Source organism: Neolamprologus brichardi, chromosome 20, assembly GCF_056152115.1.
Source record: "Neolamprologus brichardi isolate AB-2024 chromosome 20, ASM5615211v1, whole genome shotgun sequence".
Lineage (NCBI taxonomy): Eukaryota > Metazoa > Chordata > Actinopteri > Cichliformes > Cichlidae > Neolamprologus > Neolamprologus brichardi.
The window spans coordinates 26,098,858-26,119,494 of NC_142123.1; the positions used below are offsets into that span (position 1 = coordinate 26,098,858).

Consider the following 20,637-nt stretch of genomic DNA (forward strand, 5'->3'; position numbering starts at 1 on the left):
AGGGAAGGTCATCTGTCTTCCATAGATTGCATTATGTACTGCTGAACCGTGAGTGCCCAAACACATCAGAGATGGTAGTCGTTCGCATGTTGGGACGTTTTCGCAGAAGTAACTGGTTCTGTGTATCTGTGTGTCCCTCCAACCACACCCCTGCCTGATGTAAAAGGAAAATCAGAGGGACGGTGGGAGGCGGTGGAAGGCGGTGGAAGAGATTGTGGTTGGGGATGGAGGGGGGCATAGTCACAGATTAATGGTTCACAGTGAGAGGGAGCACAGACCTACAGTAGCAGCACCTTGATTTATTTGCCACTTAGTACTGATGAAGCCTCAAACTGCAGTCACGCACGTGTTGTCACAGCATTTTTCTCGATCAAGGTCTCAGTCGGTTGGTCCATTCTTGCATCTTATTTAGCTGCAATTGCATGCACACATGTAAGTGTGATTTTGTGTGATTTACTTCTGTAAAAGACAAATAAATCTCCTTCTGTTTCTTTCAACCAACAGGAGCACTCCAAGGCCAAACATTCAGAAAAGATTAACAAGCATACCCAGAGACCATGTAATGAGAGCATCTCTTCCTGTGGTTGTACCCATATGCGTGTTTGCACATTTGGCTGTGTATGGGTCAGGTGTATGTGTCAGTATGGGGATATTTTACCTTGTTTGTCTTTGTTGGTTTTAGTGGCAATCAGATGTTGACAGTGAAACAGAAATGATAAAGACTGAAATAAGAGCATTCCTTGTGAGAGCTGGGTAATCAAAGCTTTTCATGATTACAGAAGTGAATGGATGTTATTCACACCTGCACAACATTCCTTTAAATGCTACCTATTATTCATAAGCTGTCAATTTAGAGAATTTGCAGAGGTAACCCAGTAACAATTTGCAGGCGGAAAATTATTGAGTTTTGACTTGGTAAATACAGGCAGAGTTAATTGAGGGCATCATCTCACCATGTGGGAGGACTTGACAAAATGCCATACGTGTGTTACACAAGCACACATTGTAATTAACACACATATGCACGTAGAAATACACACATTAATGAGCACGCGCACTAGTATACGCATCCAATCACACATTTGGAGATGCAGAGATACAGTCACATAATGAGTGAGATTATTGCAGATTTCTGATCCCAGATTTGTTCTGCTGCCTGGCTATGTTTTGGATTGTGCATTTCCTCTTCTGTTCTTGGGCTTTGTTGTCTGTGTGAGGGATACCATGCAGGGTTTCTAATTCAGCAACATTTACTTCTCACCAACCAGCTGGCTTGTTCCACATAAAAGCCCTCTCATCTGAGACACAGTAGCTACGAGTACTGCATGTGTCACTATCACTCCATTATATCCTTAAGAAACCATGGAACAGATTATCCACTATGCACTGCAAAAAAAATCCTAATCTAACCAAGCCTTGTGATTGTGTGTCTAATTGATCTATTTTGAGAATAATATATTATGCAAGAACAGAAAAATGTGTAAGAATGTTCAGAAGATTATGTGAATATGGGTCTTTTTTTATCTTAACAAATTGTACACTATAAAGGTAATTATAGAAGCTGGTTGCATTGCATGCACATCACACAGTATGCGGATGTTTGAAGCCCTCTTGTATCCGTCAAGACTGTTATTAGCTGTGCTAACTTGTTTCAAGACTGCCCAGTAATCACACTGGATTTGTTAAGTGAAATTATGACAAATATGTGTGTTTTATCAACATAAACACATTCACACATTTGTTTTTTCAAAGCAGTAACAACTCATTTTAATAATCATTATTAACACTCTACCCTATCAACTATCATTATTCATTTCTATTTTTAAGTGCAATTGCATAATCGGGTCTATTTGTTGGCAAAACACAAACTGATTTTGAAATTGTTAACATCTCATCGTCTGTGTGAGATTAGTCTGATGAAGCTGATGTTTTAAAAAAAATGACAGGGACCAGCCTATTTGCTTTGAAAGTCCAAAGACAGGTGCTGACTCACCACTGGTGATTATCGAGGACTTGTTTAGCACTTGTTACAGTTTACTGCATGATGTGTACTATCAATCCCCAAAGTCTTTCCTGCACTATGCTGAATATCTGTCATTTATGAGACAGGCCCGAATCCCTCTCATGTACAGAAATATATATATATATATATATATATATATATATATATATATATATATATATATATATATATATATTTGTATATGTGTGTGTGTGTGTGTGTGTGTGTGTGTGTATGTGTGTGTGTGTTTGTGTGAATGAGAAGACTGAATGAGAAGCTCTTTGTAAAACTGCTGAAGTTGTGGATGTGGTTTGTGTATTATTATCTTGTTTGGTAGCTTTGGTTTTGAGAATTTTTCACTAAAATTAAGAATTAAATAAAGAGTGTAAGAAAAATTGACAAGTTGGTTTTGAGTTTATTTGACTCAGTACAATGCTTGAGCTGAATTATTTTACCACTTATTTCAAAAGAATACTCACTTTTTTTAGAAAGACTGAATATCTCACTTCAACAAATCTTCTAACTGTCCTTGCAGATAAATTAACTTGTTTCTAGTCTTCATCTTTGCAAATCAAGCTTTTATTTCTTGCATTTGTGTAACCATCCTGCTCGCTCTGATTTCCCCACAGAACCCTGATATTGTGCTCGTCCACTATTTGAATGTTCCAGCGATCGAGGATTGTGGGAAACCATGTGGACCTATCCTGTGTTCCATCAATACAGACAAGAAAGAGTGGGCCAAGTGGACCAAGGAGGAACTGATCGGCCAGCTCAAACCCATGTGTGAGTTGAGGAATTTTGAAGCAGGACAGCTTGTTTGACGGAAACGCGCACACTTTTAAAATTTAAAACGACTTCTTTACAAACAAGGAAATAGCTTTTAAATCATGTCATGCAGAAAAACAGCCTCATTGGGCAGCTTTTTGTGTCCATTAATCTCAAAATGAACAACAGTAGTCCATGTGTGAGAACTTGAGTAATAATGTTTTGGGCTATGCATGCATTAGCTTTTATTCATAGCCTTTAATATGAGCAGAGGCTGTAACAGCAAATTAGGCCTTAATAGTCTCTATGCACACCTGCATGTGCATGCATGGAAAGACTACTGGCAGCTGTTTTTGCCTGATTATTTATGTTCCAGTCTTATTATCTTATAGCTGGTACACTAAGTGCCCTCAGCACCTCAGTTAGAGAACATCTTTGGCTAGTATTCCTGCAATTTTAAATGAGTGCTTGTGCTCTTCCTGGAGCTGTCTCTTACTTAGAGGTCGAAGTTCAGCTCTTCCCCTAGACCTCTGGCACCACTCCGGCCAGACTGAGAGAGTACATCTCCCCTCTGGTCCATGAAGGCAGTCAAAGCAGAGGAGGGCAGCAAGCTGGTTATTGATTCATTTTAGTGCGTAGGAGCAAGAATGTCTGACTCACCAGAAATCCCCCTTCACCCCTTATCTGGCTCTTCTGTCTCTCTCCCCCCTCAATGGATTGATCTCTGTTGTTAATCAGCTTTACTAATGCTCTGTGAGTTGCATTATGTGTTTTTATGAGTCTCTGGACCTGCTCAAAGATCGAGGCAATGTTTTGGAAAAAAAAAAAGTCAGGGTTCGTCTGCTGATTATAATAGCCAAAAGGGGACCTTGTGGGGGCATTGAAAATCTTTCAGAGAGCTGTTAAGATACCTTTAACAACCAGACTCTAATTCGGGCGTATCTGGCAGGGGCCAGCAGAGCTGTGACTGATATTTCAATGGCCAATTATTGGTGATGTGGCTAGGTAAAGAGGAAGGTGTCAGCAGCTTTACAAGCACACACACACGTGCTGGCTGCATACTGAATAGGCAGTCCAGGCCATCATCACTGGGGTCTAGGCTGTATTGTTACCCTCATCACAGCATTAGTTTTAGGTCATTTTAACATAAAGCCTTACCTCAGGACAGTCGCTGAGCAACAACAGCCTACTGTATTCATTACATCTGTGGCTTAATGTAAAAATCAAGCACCATTTGCAGTAATGCGTAAAGTCATTAACTTTGGGAGTTGTTGGGACAAAGAGAGTGAGTGTGAGATGCCTTCTAGCTGCCAGGCTACACGAGGGGCTACATAAAGAGCAAAAAAAAAAATCCCTCTCCTTCTTTCTGTCTCTGCTTTCTGTCTTTCTTCTCCTCTCCATCCTTCTACTCTTTCTCCTGGAGCACAAGACATGTCAACATGAACTCAATGATAGAGCAACATTGCCATCTAGTGGTCATGTGAGATAGCAACCTTAATCTCAACGCAGGGAGCAGAAGCCAAAACTTGTGATGAAGTTGGCCTCTGTGAATCATGCTTTATTTATATCATAAATTAGCTCCCCAAATATAGTCATTTTTCTATTTTGTTGTGTTTGTTTCAAGATGTTGGGTTCAAATGTGTGTGTAGTTTTAAGACTCCCCCTTCGTATATAACAGAACGTAGCAGAACTTATGCGTGCCGTTTAGGTTGTATAGTGAAACTATCGGGACAAAATGCATGGGTAACAGCTGAACAATTTTATTTTCTCACTTTATCAGGAATGTACACAATCTAAATTTAAACTTTAGGGTTTGAGCATCAAATGCAAAGCGCAAAATTTCCACAGTACACATTTCAGTGTTTTCATGTCTGCCTTATGTTTGGAAATTGTTCTTATTTGCTTTCTTAGAAACTGATGATGGTTCCCATTTCACAAGCTGAATTTTGTCAGCACACTCTTAGTTTTAAATCAAATCGTTATTTTTTCCAGATCAATGCCAATTTTTCCAAAATAATTGCCCCCCTTTGTCTTGCTCTTCCCTTTTTGTTGTGCTTTTCACAAAATTTCACTGCACAAACCATTTGACATGTCTAATGATACAAAAAAAACAACAACAAAGGAAAAATGTGGATTTCATGGATCAGTTGAGCTTATTCTGTCTCTCCACAACAAAACACACACACACACATTCTTGCTCTCAGTCACAAAACCTTTCACATGCACGAATGCTCACACACAGTAGTTCAAATATAAGCCCTGTGAAACATGGCCTTGTCTGACCTCGTCATCCTTAACACCCCGCGGTGTTTGATGAGAAAGAGAAGTAGCAAGAAGATAGGGGGGGGCTGAGGGTGGGGGTAAGAGAGGGGCATCGCTACACAGTCACGCTACAGTTCCATAGACAAGGCAGCCAGCTTGATTCACTCTTTTGGTCTAATGCAATAAACACGCAGCACTCTGCAGCTATGCCCCAAGCCTGCTGACAGATAGCGCATGAGCAGTTTTAACAAACACTCAGACAGACAGAAGGCTTGTCTCCAGGCTAGACAGACAGGGCCAGAGTAGAACAGACCAAGGCAAGACAGACAGCACTGGCCATCATATAAACTGTTGTACTCTGCTGTCCCATATAATGTCCAGTGGTGCAGAGACAACCGAGTGGGAAATGCCCAGCATCAACTGCTTTTGTCATTAGGGCTGTATGATGCTGCTCATGACAGGATCCAATCATCAGAATGATCATATGAATAGGTCGCCGTTTGGTGCCTGGGCTGTTGCTTCCACTGGGATTAAACCTAGTGGCAGTGCTCCTGTCATGTCTGCTTTAGAATATAACCCTCAGTGAGAAGAGCAGACAGGCAGACATGGTGGTAACTGTACGTCAACAACTCAGAGCCTTCAGGGGTGACACCCGTCTAGATGAACAGGGCTGTGGCAATCTGGCATGAGGGATCGGGGCAGAGGGGAAACAAGATTGTTTGGACAAATAGGCATGGCGCTGCATGGTGGATGTAAGTTGTTGCATTACGCTCTCACTCTTGCTCTGTCACCCTCTCTGAGTTTGATCATCAGCACAGACATTCGTCTGTCCTGAAGCTTCCATGTTGCTTTGCTATGGACGGAAATTCACGACACCATTTTGCCTTGTTATCTTTATTAGCATCATTTCATTAGTGCTATTTTGTATATTTACATAATACAAAGTCAAGAGGTTAAAGTGGTTTAACCTCCAAACACAATTTGTGCATTAATTGTAATAACGTTAGATGAAACTTGCCCCTCACATTTGTTATCTGCTTTTTTTCCCTTTTTTCTCTCTCTTTTTTTTTTTTTTTAGCTCACCCACAGTAGATTAATGGCTGAATAAATCTGACTTTATTATACATCAAACTGAATCCTATTCATGTTTCTATAACCTGCCACAGTTAGTTTTCTGTGGAGCGTATGATCTTAGCTTGATCACTACAGCTCTGCTGACATCTGCTGGTGACCAGCCTGTAATCTACCAAAGGAATGTAGAGCTTTCAAGTTTGATCCTTATCACAGTCATGCAATCATGTTTCCCAGCTTTTTTCACTTGAATTTAACTAGCTCTGTCTTTAATCTCCATTACCCTCACCCTCCTACGCTGTTTCCATCTCCTTTTATCTCAAGTGCAAACAGACATGCACTAAGCAAATCCTCAGCTTTTTTCATACATGCTCTGAACCTCATTCTCTCTATGTATCTCGCTTGCATATTTAACCAAAGGAGGTACTAGAGTGTAGAGAACTTGAATTAAAGCTGGCTTGATTTTGTTTGATAGTCTAAATATGCCTCACTTCTGAAATATTACCTTTTCCCCCAGTTGAGAGCCTGAGCTCTGCAGCACTCAGTGATGTCTCCTACCACCTTACAGCCACTGAAACCACTATCTGTCTCATCAGAAGTGGTGGCTGCTTGACAAGTGGAGCGATGAAAAGTATTAGGAGGTGCTAGTGAGGTGTGACTGAGGCAAGCGAGTGGAGCCTTACAGGAGAAAACCTCCCTTTTTCCCTTGGTGCAGCAGCCGATCCGGCAGCAGCAGATTGGTGATGTTCTTTCCCAGAAGCTTTTCCCGTCAGAACAGAGTCATAGGTCAGGGTGAGGGTGGCGAGTGGAAAGATTGAGCTTGCTGTCACCTTCATCAGCACTCACAGAGGAGATGCCATGGAGTAGCAGCAGGCACTGACATATAGGAGAAAAAGAAGCACAACAAAAACAAGAAGTCCAATACAAAAGGCTTGACATTATGTTGAAGTGATACGAGGGGAAAGCAACCGATCAATGCTGTACTAAGAAAGGAAACAGGGGGTTTAGGGTAAGGGGGGAAATTTAGAGCTGTTTCAGTCTAATGGGGAAGAAATGATAGAGACTGAACAAATAATCAAAGGTACTGCCATTTAGATTCTTTATTGAAACTAGTCTGTCTGAGTCGGTGGATTGTTTTATCTTTAGGGAAAACCAGAAATACTAACTGTTTTTATGTGGAAACTTTTTTTGGGAGAGGCGACCAGCATGAGGTGTTCTAGTAGGTAGACAGGGAGGGCAGTGGGTGGGGCGGGGGGTTGGCGTGGCTGGTGGTCTGTTGGGCTGGCTGACATCTCTGTCTCCTCCTCTCTCCCGGCAGTTCATGGCATCAAGTGGACTTGCAGCAATGGGAACAGCAGCTCTGGCTTCTCAGTGGAGCAGCTAGTGCAACAGATTCTGGACAGCCACCAAACTAAGCCACCTCCCCGGACTCACAACTGCCTCTGCACGGGCACCCTGGGTAAGGGCTAGTGGGTGGGGAGGAGTTTATTCTATAAAAGAGAGAACTCAAAAATTCAGCGAGAGGATATAAAGATAATGTTTAGTATGTTGTAAATCAGAGAAGGTTGTTCTTTTATGGGTTGGTGATTTAATAGTGAAATCAAATGTAGGGCCCTATTATTTTTTAAAGTTCCTAATATCTGTGTCAGGGGCATATCTGAAATATCCTTGCGCTTTTCAAATTTTATGCTAATCTCAATAGCATATTTTCAGCTGTGTTATTTCACTGACTTTTTTAATCAGAAAACGAATGTAGAGAGTGAAGGTTTTCTAATTTAGAGAACAAATTACTCTAAGTAACCCCCACTTCCATTGTTATTTTTAAGATAACAAGGCGTGCAGAGCGTCCCATACACTTACATCGCCTTATGCCTATGAGAGGAGAAGATTATGTTGCACAAAATTATAAATACAAAGACAAACTAATAATCCATCTTTGCCTCAGTTCATTGAATAGTAGATTTGCCTAATTTTTAAGCACTTGGAAATCAATAGAATAAATTTGCCTGTTTTACTCCCTCACACAGCTAAATCCCAAACCTCTTTTGCTCTGTTTGCCCTTGTATAGGTGCAGGAAGCAGTGTGCACCACAAATGCAACAGTGCCAAACACCGCATTATCTCCCCAAAAGTGGACCCCCGCTCAGGGGGATACAGCAGTGCCCACTCAGAGGTACAGAACAACGATGTGTCTGAGGGGAAAACAGAGCACAGTGCCCATGGTGGAGGAAAAAGCTCTGGGGGAGGGACTGGAGGGGGTAGCACCAGGGAGAAACGCAATGGAAAAGTCCACAAGCCTGTCCTGCTACACCAGAACAGCACAGAGGTGTCATCTACAAACCAGGTTGAGGTCCCGGACACCACCCAGAACTCACCTGTCTCCATCAGCAGCGGCCTCAACAGCGATCCGGACATGGCTGATAGCCCTGTGGTGACAGGGATGAGTCATGTGGCCTCTGTCATGTCTGGCCTGTCTCAGAGTGTCTTTATGTCTGAGGTCCCTGGAGACCCTGTCTACAGCATGTCTCCTACTGGGGGTCCAAATACTCACCTCATGGGTGCAGATGCCACTTCACAGGGCCTGGTGCTGTCTGTGACCTCCGATCGTCACAAATTTGCTTTCCCCAGTGGAGGTGTAGGAGAACCTGGGACTACCACTGCAGGAGACAGTCTTTCCATGTTGTCTACAGCTGGGGTGTCTGAGGAACTGGTGCTCTCCAGCAGTCTGGACTCGGGAACCATCAAGATCCCAGAAACTAATATGAACTTTGATCCCGACTGCTTCCTGAACAACCCTAAACAAGGCCAGACCTATGGAGGCAGCGCAATGAAGACAGAGGGAAACTCCTCCTCCACCTCGTCTTCCTCTGGCGGCAGTGCTAGCACCAATGGCAGTCTACAACGCTCCCCCACCATGCCAGATAATACCTACACTTTCAACTCAGCTCTCATAAAGAACATCAAAACAGAAGATACATCATTTGAGCAGCAGCTGGCCAAGGAGAGTGGCTACCAGGTGGGGGCAGTAGTGAATTGTGGGAGTGGCGTATCTGTGTCATCTGGTGCTGGTTCAGGTCAGGGAAGCCTCGGTCTGACAGCCACGGGCTCCCTGCTTCCATCTGGAGGTGGTTTGAGTCCCAGCACTACCTTGGAGCAAATGGATTTCAGTGCCATCGATGCCAAGCAAGACTATACGTCCAGCACTACCACAGTGAGCTATGGTCAAGCCATGTCCAGTCCTCACATGCAACATCAGAATCGTTCACCCAGCTTCTTCCTCCAGGATGCATCTCAGACCAGCCAGACTCAGCAGGGGAGGCCCAGCATGGGCCAGAAAACACATTTGATGGAGCACAACTCCCATGACTCTGGAGCTTATATGGGGTTACAAGTTGTAAAAACAGACTCACCTGGCAGTAATGGCCACCTTCATCACCACCATCAGACCCATCAGACCCAGCACAGAACCAACTGCAATGGAGGCTCACCCACAGAAGGGCCTGGCCAGGCTGGCTCTCTCCAGCTGCTACAATACCAGGGGGCCTTTCCTGGGCTGGGCACTGAGCACGAGGAGGTGGTTGGTCTAGAGCAACCTGGGAATGTGAATTCAGCTCAGACTGGAGCCACCGAGAATGGAGCTGAAAATCTGCTCAAAGCAGGTGATCACATCCAGGGATGTGGGGCAGGAAATGGAGAGAGAGGAGGAACAGAACGTTACCTGCAGCAGGCTTCAGATGGCGGCGAAGGAGGGACAGGAGGTGCGGGTGAAGGGGTAGCAATTCATAATGGAAACAACACCAGTGATAGCAACAACCACCCTCAACAGCAACAGCAGCTGCAGCCTCTTCTCCAAGGCACCGGCATGGTGCAGGGACTCTACAATGCTGTAGGAACCCACCAGGGTCTGGGTGGAGCAGCCAGTAACGGAGGAGCTGGAGGGACAGGCATGGAGATAAGTCTGGATCACTTTGACATCTCTTTTGGAAACCAGTTTTCTGACCTCATTAATGACTTCATCTCTGTGGATGGTAGTGGAACAGCCATGTCAGCTGGAGGGACCTTATATGCTCACCAGCTTGTCACATCTCACAACTCAGATAACCAGACCACAGCTGGTGGGCCCCCACAGCAGGGCCAGGAAGATGGAGGAGCCAGGGGCTCTGGTTACAGCCCCTCAGAGCTCTGCCTCCAACCCTGCTGCAGCCCCCAGTCTTTAAGTGGAGGGGCCAGTGCAGGAGGAGGCACAGGAGAGACCGGCTCATTGTCCTACATGAATGTAGCAGAGGTGGTTTCTGCAGCTGTAGCCCAGGGTGCTCTGGGGATGCTTCAGGCTACAGGCCGTCTTTTCATGGTCACTGACTACTCGCCTGAGTGGTCTTACCCTGAGGTGAGTTTTTTTCTTTTTGGTCATTTATATACCAGCCTAATTGTTGAAAGAGATTAGAAGGACTCACAATAGTCATATTTGTAATAGTCACTTCTGCACAAGAACCCTAACATTTTTTAGAGTAGCCCACTCATCTAAAGTGCTGTCTGAGGTGTTGTTTTTTTATACAAAAAAAATAGAAAATTAAAAAATACAATGTTAGGTATGTAAATTAATAATTGACTGAGGATTGATTATTAGAAAAAAATGAATTTAATTTATTGAATCTGAGTAACAAGCTATTTGGTGATTTGACTTCTATAAAGGAACATGGCAAAGCTGATATGGTAGAAGGTAGGACAGTATGGAGTCCATATGCTGGTGATGGTGAAAATAAAGCAGACATAGACTTGAAAGAAGCTCTCTGAATGACCAGAATGAGGTGGAGATATGGAACAAATGGGACATGAATGAGAATCTGGAAACAAAAATGCAGAACAGCACTGAGATTCAAAACACAGGCAACAGAAGCTGATTGGCTCACATAAGGCAGGTAAAAATTTTGAGTTTTGAATGTTTTGTCAAAGAAACCAAAATAATAGAACAGCAGCCCAAATGCACAGGAATTCAGACAGGACAGTGAACAGAGACCCTTCTTATTTAACTTAAGCAGACGCTTCATATAAGAATAGGCTATCCTTATAAATACCCATTAGATTGACAAATGTATTGTTTAAATTGTATATTTTTGGGGGCCTGTTCATCATGTTCACTTCAAACTAAGTTATCTGAATTATCCACAGCAAGATCTGGCAACAACTAATGTGAAATCATAGCAAACCAAAGGTTTTATGTCAGAAAGTTGAATACCTGTAAAGCAACACACATGATAACACGACAAATATAACAACAGTAACAATAGTAAAAAATGAAGTTGTCAAATTTTAATTAAACACTCAGAATCACATGCATTATATTAGAAAAGACTTTGCTGTCTTTGCTGATGCGGACCCATAGAAAACAAAAGTCCTATTATCTATTTGTTATTGCTCCAACATACCCAAAAACAACAACAGCAAAACATACTCTGCCCTTTTCTGTGACCCATAATAAAAAACAGTATTATATAGTACAAGCTAAGCTCTGTGTGACTGAAACTAAAGTGAATTTTCTATGCAGAATTAATAAAGGAGTTAATATAACTAAAGAACAATCCTGGAAAATATGACAACCAGTTTCATCATATTAAATTTATGTAATACTTTGTTTTATTTATACATTTTATAAATAAATTGCACATAACAGCTTTCACTTGCATCTTTAATGTATCCCCTATTTGTATCCCAATGGTAGATTTTACCACAAGAAAATGAAAATGAAATATGAAAATCAGAAAATGTACATTAAAGTTTTTCTGATCCGCAAACAAGGAATGATAGATATCTCTATAAATACATAGATCTACTGCTGTTTCAGACATGACTGTAAATGGCTAAATTTAAATAATTACTTGATACTGATGTGGTCAAAAGTTTAGATACATTAATTATGAGCATGAATGCCATGGTAATTTTAAGCTTTTAATTATTTCTCTGAACAAGAATTGGTTGAATTGGTGCAGTTTTAAAACACAAAGTGTCAAAAATATGCATATAGCTTCAAAGGTATACATACATACCCACTAATATTTAATTAAATGTCCCTTAATTAGTAGTACTTACACCAGATGCTTTTGGTTGCCATGAACAAGCATAATTCTGGCTGGATATTTAACCACTTTTCTTGGAGGAATTTGTAGAGTTCATTTGAATTAGTTGGTTTCCTTGCACAGACCCAGGTTTTAAGCATACTTAATGGCCTATTTCTAAACAACTGCAGATTTCAGTTTAAACAATTGTACTTATGCACAAGTTAGAATTTATTAGGATGTTCAGGAATAACCCAGGAACCAACAAGGCTCATGTGTCAGTGTGACTGTCCACAGTGAAGCAAGTTTATCATGACTGTGGATTTAGAGGGTGCAATCACAATGCATCCTACAGTGACAAGAGTCTGGGGCTGTTTTGCTATGGTACATTAAAATAATCAAGAAGGAAGACAACTTCCAAATTCTTCAACTTCAACTCAACTGAACAGCTACATGATTGAAACAGGACAATGATCCCAAACACACATCAGAACTGGTTTTGGAATGAATAAAGCAAGCTAACATTCAGCTTCTGACACAGCTTTCTCACAGCCCTGACCTCAGAAAATTTGTGCATTATGCTTAAAAGCTAGGTCTGTGCTTTTAGGGAAATCAGCCAATTTAACCTCCTAGGATCTGGCGTCCACATATGTGGACATCACATTTTGGGACGTCTAGACCAAAATACTTAATTTTTCTCTACAAGGGCCTGATATCCACTTACGAGGACATTATACTGCCACTGTTCTATCAAAATTTGAAACAAATGTCCTCATATGTGGATCTCATTTTTCTCAAAAACAAAAATTAGCTAAAAAAATAAATAAATCAGGTAATTCTTCGTTTTTACATTCTTTAGGTCCCAATCAACCCAAATAGCAAAGAAAAAATAAAAATGCATGCCATGAAAGAGTTCGGGTCTCAGGAGGTTAAATGAACTCTACCAGTTCTGCCAGGAAGAGTGGTCAAATATGCAGCCATAGTCTTGCCAGAAGCTTTTTGACGATTACAAAAAGTGTCTGGTCAGGGTGCAACTTGCCAAGAGACATTTCACCAAATACTAGTGTAGTTTTATGTATATATTTAAACCTGCATGTATACCACTGACCCTGTGTCGATTAGAGAAAATCCAAAATAAAGTCAAACCTATGCACACAATTCTTGATTTTATTTTCAACTTACCGTGATGCCCGTGATGAGCGTATGTAAACTTTGACCACAACTGTGTTTTTCTGTTATAAAACTGACATAATTAGAATTAAGACGTAATGTCAGCTTTTTGTTTGTTTGTTTGTTTTTTACTAAAGAAGGAAATATCAAGGTTTATAGAGCCACATCACATCTCTAAAATCAAGGGAAGTGAATGAAGAAAGGATTGGATGATTGCAAAAAGTAATGTAATAACTGATAATAATCGATTGATTAAATATGTTTTAATATGTTTTTTTATTGAGTAGGCAATATGGTAATAGGAAAGCGCTTTCCATTATCACCTAGTAATTACAGTCACCCAAGACAGAGTGGTATGATTAGCATTAGTGTTGAGGACTAAGCATTTGTACTGCTTAAATTCCAAATATATATCAGAAAGTACTGAAAACTAGTAAGTAAAAGTAAGTTTATACCCATAATCGCATGATTATGGGTATACACATACCCATACCCACTTAATTTCATGCAGCTTTCGTGAAATTAGCCTCTAACATTGTCTTCTAAAATAGTTTTTTAAAGTAAGTTTAAAAAAAATTAAATATAGATTAAACAAAAATAGCTGCATCCATCTTCAGGAATTGACCAAAGATATGCACACTAATATTTACTTTTCTTATTTGCACAAAACATGAGGTCATGATTATCCAATGATTCTGTGCTGTTAATCTTTAGTTATTTCTGTCAGCAGCAATGGTCTACTTCAGCCTCTGGAGGGCAGCAAAATACTTAAACTCAGTGTGGGTTTTTTAATATGTATTTTTAAGAAAATTGGTGTGGGAGGGCGAAATGCCAGCTATCCACATGGTGGCAGCAGATATTAGTGTTAGGATTGTGTTTGCTTTACCTTGGTGTCATTCTCATCTTTCCACTCTAGGTGGCAGAAGAACAATATATATGATATTCAGCAATCAGGAATGCCGACTTTGAATGTGTTATGAGTTTATCCATTTGTCTTGTTTTTTCAGGGTGGAGTTAAGGTGCTGATCACTGGGCCATGGCAAGAGGCCACCTCAAATTACAGCTGTTTGTTTGACCAGATCTCAGTTCCAGCTTCTCTTATCCAGCCAGGGGTGCTGCGTTGTTACTGTCCAGGTAAGACAGGAGAAAGCTTACATATATATATATATATATATATATATATCATCATATGATTCATAAACCAAAAACAAACAAAACAAACTTCAAACTTTTTGGCTAATTTATGAATAAAATATACCTTTTTCATTTTACTGAGATTCATTTTACAATTTTGTAGTGAACTCAACAATGCTAAGTGAGCCACTGTTTACCTCTGCTGTTTTCTCTTTCATTTTGATATTTACTGTATGACAACAGTTGCATTGTAAGATGATCCCTAAGTGTTATTTTCGTTTACACTGAGAGAAGAAACCCATGGAAAGTTGAACTCATAAGCAAATCTGTCACATAACCGTGACACCTCTGTGTATTTTATTTGCCCGGATGTCTCATTCCTTTCACCCTCTCCAGCTCATGATACAGGTCTGGTGACGCTACAGGTGGCTGTCAGTAACCAGATCATCTCCAATTCAGTGGTGTTTGAGTATAAGGCCCGCGCACTTCCTTCACTGCCATCATCTCAGCACGACTGGCTTTCTCTGGATGGTACGTTTCCTCTTGTATTGTCTTTGGCTCGTTTATGATGACTGCATCTGTTGCTTTTCACATTTTGCTTTCTGTTTTCTTCACTCTATCATTTTGTTACATAATCCCTCCCCATTGTATTCTATTTGAGCACCGTCCACTATGACTTTAATAATTTTGTCAGTTTTGATTAATGGTTCATCAAGCAGCTCAAATCATTTCTTTTTCTTGGCTTTTAACAACTTCTTCACTACCTACACATTTATTTTCTTTAACTCACTGGAGCCAAACAACTGTGCAGGAAATTCATTGTGATTTCACACAAATTGAATCCAGATACTCATAACTGTTATATACGGTATTTTCACAGAGCTATTGGCATTTTAAGTGACACATTTTTGGTTGTTCTTAAACGTTTTATTTTTACATGTATCATGCTGGATCAATATTCCCCTTGGAATTAAATCAGGGTATGATTAACACCATTTTTAGAGCTTGTACTTGAGAACAGCATGCAGAGGTTATTTGATCTTTGAAGGTAAATGTCACCAAAAATCTCCGTATTGGCTGCTTTTTATCATTATTTCAGCTATTGCATAATCTTTAGAATCTTACTGTTCCTGGTTTTGAAAAGGGTAACTTTACTGGCAATAAAGTTGTATGGTAATTTGATATTTTAGTAGCTCAGCTACAGTTCCTGAGTGATTAGGGATCATTTTATTGTTTGTTTGTTTGCCTTTGCTGTACAAATTTAACTAAAATGAATTATAAGTCTGTACTGTTGTAATTGGCATAATGTTTATGTATTCATTGATACATAATGTTTTTAATAGCCTTTTTAATTGTGCTTTCATACTGCTCAGTACCATTTTGATTTTACTGTGTCTGTCATGCTAAGAAAACTGGAGTTCAACATTTCCACTTTGACTTTGTAGTCTGCCTATCTGATATGCAAATTAAACACCACAACAGATGTGTCAGGGCACATTTTATTTTAAGGTCAGCTGGGTGACAAAATACTGTCTACATTGTCTCATCTTGTCTATATTAAATTTGGCCACTAATGAGGCTATTTGTTTAAACCTTAACAGCAATGTACTTAAAGTCCAGATGCCTTCTTTTCAAGCTCCTTAGACTACATGACCTGGATGACTGATAACCTACACAGACTTAAAAGCAATGTGAATTCAGTAATAAATTTGGGCTTGTTTTTATAAGCGTTTGCAAAAGATGGTCAATTGTGAATGCTATGTGCGAGCTCCTTGCAGAAAACAGGACTTTTGAGCACCATGTAACTAAAACTGCTGCAGGGATGACAGATTTTCGTTCTGTTTAAAGTCCAGTCCAGTCTGTGAGTCAGAAGACCTGCTGTACAGTAAGAGTATTTACCAGATTGTAATGAGTATGTGAGTCATTTATGTTTGTTTGTGCATGTGTCTGCTGGGAGAAGTATTGCTGCAGTGGTTGAGCATTGACAGGATAAAGTAGGGCATGGTGAAGCACAGGCTCACAGGACAGCTGCAATGCAGACGGCCCTTGAGGGAGTGGGAGTGAGCTGGCAGCTCCCATACATGGCAGAACCAGTGAATCCCTCCGCCATTCATACCCTACTGCCTCACTGGCCCATTCACAGAACCAGTTAAGGAGGAGCTGACTGTCTCAGAGAAAACACAGCCCACCCTATTACCTTACTTAAATTAACCCCTTTCTTGTCTTTATTTAGTGGTTGTCTGTAGTCGATTTTTAAAGAGGACAAAGAAATGAGCACTGGGTTTTCAGTTTTTGGTTGGATGTCATCTTTTTAGCTTCCATGCATGATGCAATGATCGATCATTCCTTTTAGAAACTAGTAGAGCGATTAAGCTCATGCAGAACAAAGCATTTGTGTCATGCAGCATGTACAGTACACCTTAGTGGTCGTTGTTCCATGTGTCCAAATCATATATGACCGTTTCTGTGCGTACCTCACTGTGGCAGGGAGCGGGGAGAGAAAAGGAAAGGATTGTTTGTGCCATTCGCTGTTGGTTACTCCAAGAAAATGTTGTGCTATGAATTAGTGTTCAAGACTGAGCCGATGCTTTTGGCGAAAGCCTGTGTGACAAAGAGCTGCGGGGTCTGTGTGGACAGCGACTTTGACGCAAAGCGCACTTTAACATCCACGAGGGTTGACGTGAAGATTTTTAAGAAATGTTTTACATTTGTCTAACATCGTTCTCCTCTACAATCACATAAAAAAATCCATCACACTTTTAGCAACTTATTTCAGAAGTAGGGCAGCATTTAATTATGTGCGCTCATCACTTGTCCGGTGTCGTCAAGCGCAACAGAGTAAACAAGAAGCGCTGCGCATATACGCGAAACAGTAATAACTAGACACGCTTTATTACCCACTTTCCAAACGTTAATGTGGCAAGATTTATTTTTCATTGTGCAGCTTGGGGGTGAGTCGCCTGATTAACTAGAACTGCTATAGGCTGCTCCCATTAGCATACGTGCCATACGTGCAGCATTTTGTCTGAATACGCAGCGGTGTGCTGTACAGCGTTCTGAGTTTGTTCTCCCGTGGAAGACTAACTGTGCTATGATGTGCTAATGGCACAGCTGCCTGCCTGCCTTGATTTGTCATAATGCAGAGTGGGGGAAGGGGCGCGCTTTTCTCTGCAGCACTGCAGGTACGGAGCCATGGGCAGGACAGAAAAGCTGTCGGAGATGCAGAACTCTCGTCGTCGCCCCACTAAAGTCCCTGAGCTCAGACCCCACGAACCGAGCGGGAAGAGGTTCGCTAGGCACAGACAAAATTACAGCCCCGCATAGCAGCACCTAGTGACTGTTAGGATTTAAGGGAGCGTATTGACAGTACTGACTCTGAGCCCGACTACACCGGCAAGACAAACGGCAGATCGTGTACACACAATGCAGGAACGGAGAAGTGGGCGTGTTTGGGTAAACATGGTAAACTGTAGTTTGAGTCGGCAGTTAGGGCTGGGAGAAGGCGAAACCCGACCGGATTTGGAGTATTGCGCGGACTCGTCTATATCTGCTTAAATCTTATTATTATTATTATTATTATTATTATTGTTATTATTGTTATTATTATTATTGGGAAATATAATAATAACAGTAATAATAATAATAATAAGAGGAGCAAGATTTTATGCGCAGGATCGCGGCGCGCGCAAGAGGCGACAAGCGGGAATTAGGGCGTCTGTTTACCGGCGGCACGTGCGCACAACGTTTCCTCGCTGTGGTATTTGTCATTTTACTGCAGGCTGGGATAGCAGAGGCTACTAGAAACACTAGGAAAGTGTGCATGTGTTTGAGGTGAAACAAGTGTAGAGGAGGAGGGGGCTATTAGAGGAAGAAGAGTAGTGAGTGGTCTCTCTCTCTCTCTCCCCTCTCTCTCTCCCCACGTCGCTCTCTTCCCTCACTTTGTTCTATTGTTGACGAGTGCACTGTTGAGATTGAGATTCAGTCTACACCAAGGATTTATGAATATTTTTTTATTTTTTTATTCCTCCGTGTTACACCATGCAGTAGCCTGACTGCCAGACTGTCGGGGCAAAACTGCAGTTTGAGTGAAATGCAGCTTTGGTTGGACTTCTTTGGGTCAGGATGCCAGTGAATGATACCTGCATTTCCTAAAAAGACAAAGGGGCTGTATTTTTTGGCTTTGAGGTGGACTTTACCAATGGAAAATAAAATAGAAGGTTAGAAGTGTTAAGCTCAACCTTTGGCTGTAGTGCTGTGCTGTGTTGTGGTTGTGATGTGTTTGGGCTGCTTTTTTATATTCTGTACGTTTCTTGTGTTTGCCCGAAGAAGTTCCACGTTTCTTTGAACACCCCGCATGCAGAGTTATTGTATGTCACTGTGGTCATCGGTGTGTGTGCTGTAACAGAGTTTTACAGAAACTGCCTCTTTTGGCCACATGCTTCCAGGTGTTTCATGCAATTGTGCAGGGCACTGGAGAGTTGACGCTATTAGTAGCCAACTCCTGACTCACGACTTGTGCTTGGATGTGTTAGACAACTCCAGACACCTTCAGAGACAGTAACAGCATTTGCTTTTGCTCACATTTTGAGGAACAAGGGAAGTTAAGTAGTAGCAGCGCCTGTTTTCCAAGCCCTGATGCTTTAAGCATACATGGGCTTTCAGTTTGCACTCTTTCCTGACAGTTTTAGTCAGTTATGTCTGAACTGTGGGATCAGTGTGTTTTAAACTGGTGTAAGCACTGTTTCGTGAGTTAGGCTGTTAAACACGGTGTAGTTGCTTTAGTCTAGCGCATTAATGGGGTTGTTGCATGTGTGAGTTCTGCTGAGGTTACCGGGGCCAGTGTGTAGCTGGTGAAAATCATTATTCTGTTGTTTCAGTTGCATTCAAAGACAATATCAACGGCATGGACACATGAGCATACCTTACTACAGCAGCCTAGTCTATCATTCAGCACCACATTTTAGGTGGACAGCGACTTCATTTAGTCTTCCAACTTTGCTGTAGCTTAGAGCTCTCCAGACTATTTAAACTGAGAGAATTCCAGGCATGGGGTACATTTATCGACCTGTTGCTCCTCTGTGAAGTTCCTGTTTTCAATGCATAGCACATTATGCAGTGCCCAAACTTTATCCAATGTTAAAAAGCAGTGACAGATACAAGAAAAAAGTTGCAAAGTCTTAGGATGAGTCACCAAAGTGCTTTTTCATGTTTTACACAAGACCTTATGCATATGCATATAGTGGTAATATACTCCAGAAATTTTAATTCCCACTACAATTTTTTTCTTCATAACAAAACAATGTTGTGTTGTTTACAGTTTTAGAAAACTCATATTCACTGTTGCTTTAACACAAACACTGATTTTCTTGAATAAATGTGTTCTGAAAATCATGCTGAATAACTGCTTTTTTTTAGTAGGGAAACTAATGCATTTTTGAGGGCGCTCTAGTTTTTGGTGGTTTCTGGTTGGCAGCAGTAAGGACAGACTGAATCTTAGTATAAATACACTAATCCATGTGTTAAGTATACCAGTGTTAGTGGGGAAGCTGAAGCTATGAGGCTGTAGCAGGAGTGGTAATTTAATTATTAGTTACTTTGTCAGGAGTTTGGTTCCTTTTATCATCAGTCTGTCTTATTATTATAAAGTGTGGAACTATGAGTAAATATAAGCGGTGATATTAAAGTAGCAAATGTTGTTTAATTCCTAATATATTGCCCTGTAAACAGCAAAATTGGAGCAATTTTAATGCTAAACATTTTACTGCAGCCCTTGTACAGCAGGTGTACCTGTAGTATTAACGAAAAGAAGAATAGCATTAGCAGTTCTAGTAACAGGAGTGGTGTGGGAATGCTTACACCTGGAGGTGAGAGATCAGCAAGGACAAGCCATTTTAAACAGATAAGAATGTTTAACTAGAAACAGTCATTTTACCAGAGAACATAATTCCCGGGTGTTCATGTGCTTCAGTTCAAGTTGCACAAATAACTGGGAATGACCTCAATTAAGACACTTTCACTGTCATTGACTGTTATTGACTTTTCTGTAACAATATAATTGCTGGAATGCTTTTTCTGACACTAAATTTAGTTAGTCTGTGCCTGAGATATAGTGGGGAGATGATAAAACAGTAACGCCTATCTAGTCTGATGCAATCCAGAATAACAGTTATGCAATGAGGTC

General features: G+C 41.1%; 1 protein-coding gene across 7 annotated transcripts in view; it reads left to right on the forward strand.

Moving 5' to 3' along the window:
• camta1a (calmodulin binding transcription activator 1a) overlaps positions 1-20,637 on the forward strand; it is a 278,414-nt gene that overhangs the window by 239,230 nt on the left and 18,547 nt on the right. For 6 of the 7 annotated variants that reach the window (XM_006794188.2, XM_035909198.2, XM_006794189.2 and 3 more), the window contains 5 exons: positions 2,632-2,785; positions 7,419-7,559; positions 8,169-10,486; positions 14,330-14,456; positions 14,853-14,987. In XM_006794188.2, the coding sequence (XP_006794251.1) occupies positions 2,632-2,785; positions 7,419-7,559; positions 8,169-10,486; positions 14,330-14,456; positions 14,853-14,987 (2,875 nt within the window). The remainder of the gene's footprint in view (positions 1-2,631; positions 2,786-7,418; positions 7,560-8,168; positions 10,487-14,329; positions 14,457-14,852; positions 14,988-20,637) is intronic. The other variant, XM_035909202.2, reaches the window with a different exon arrangement.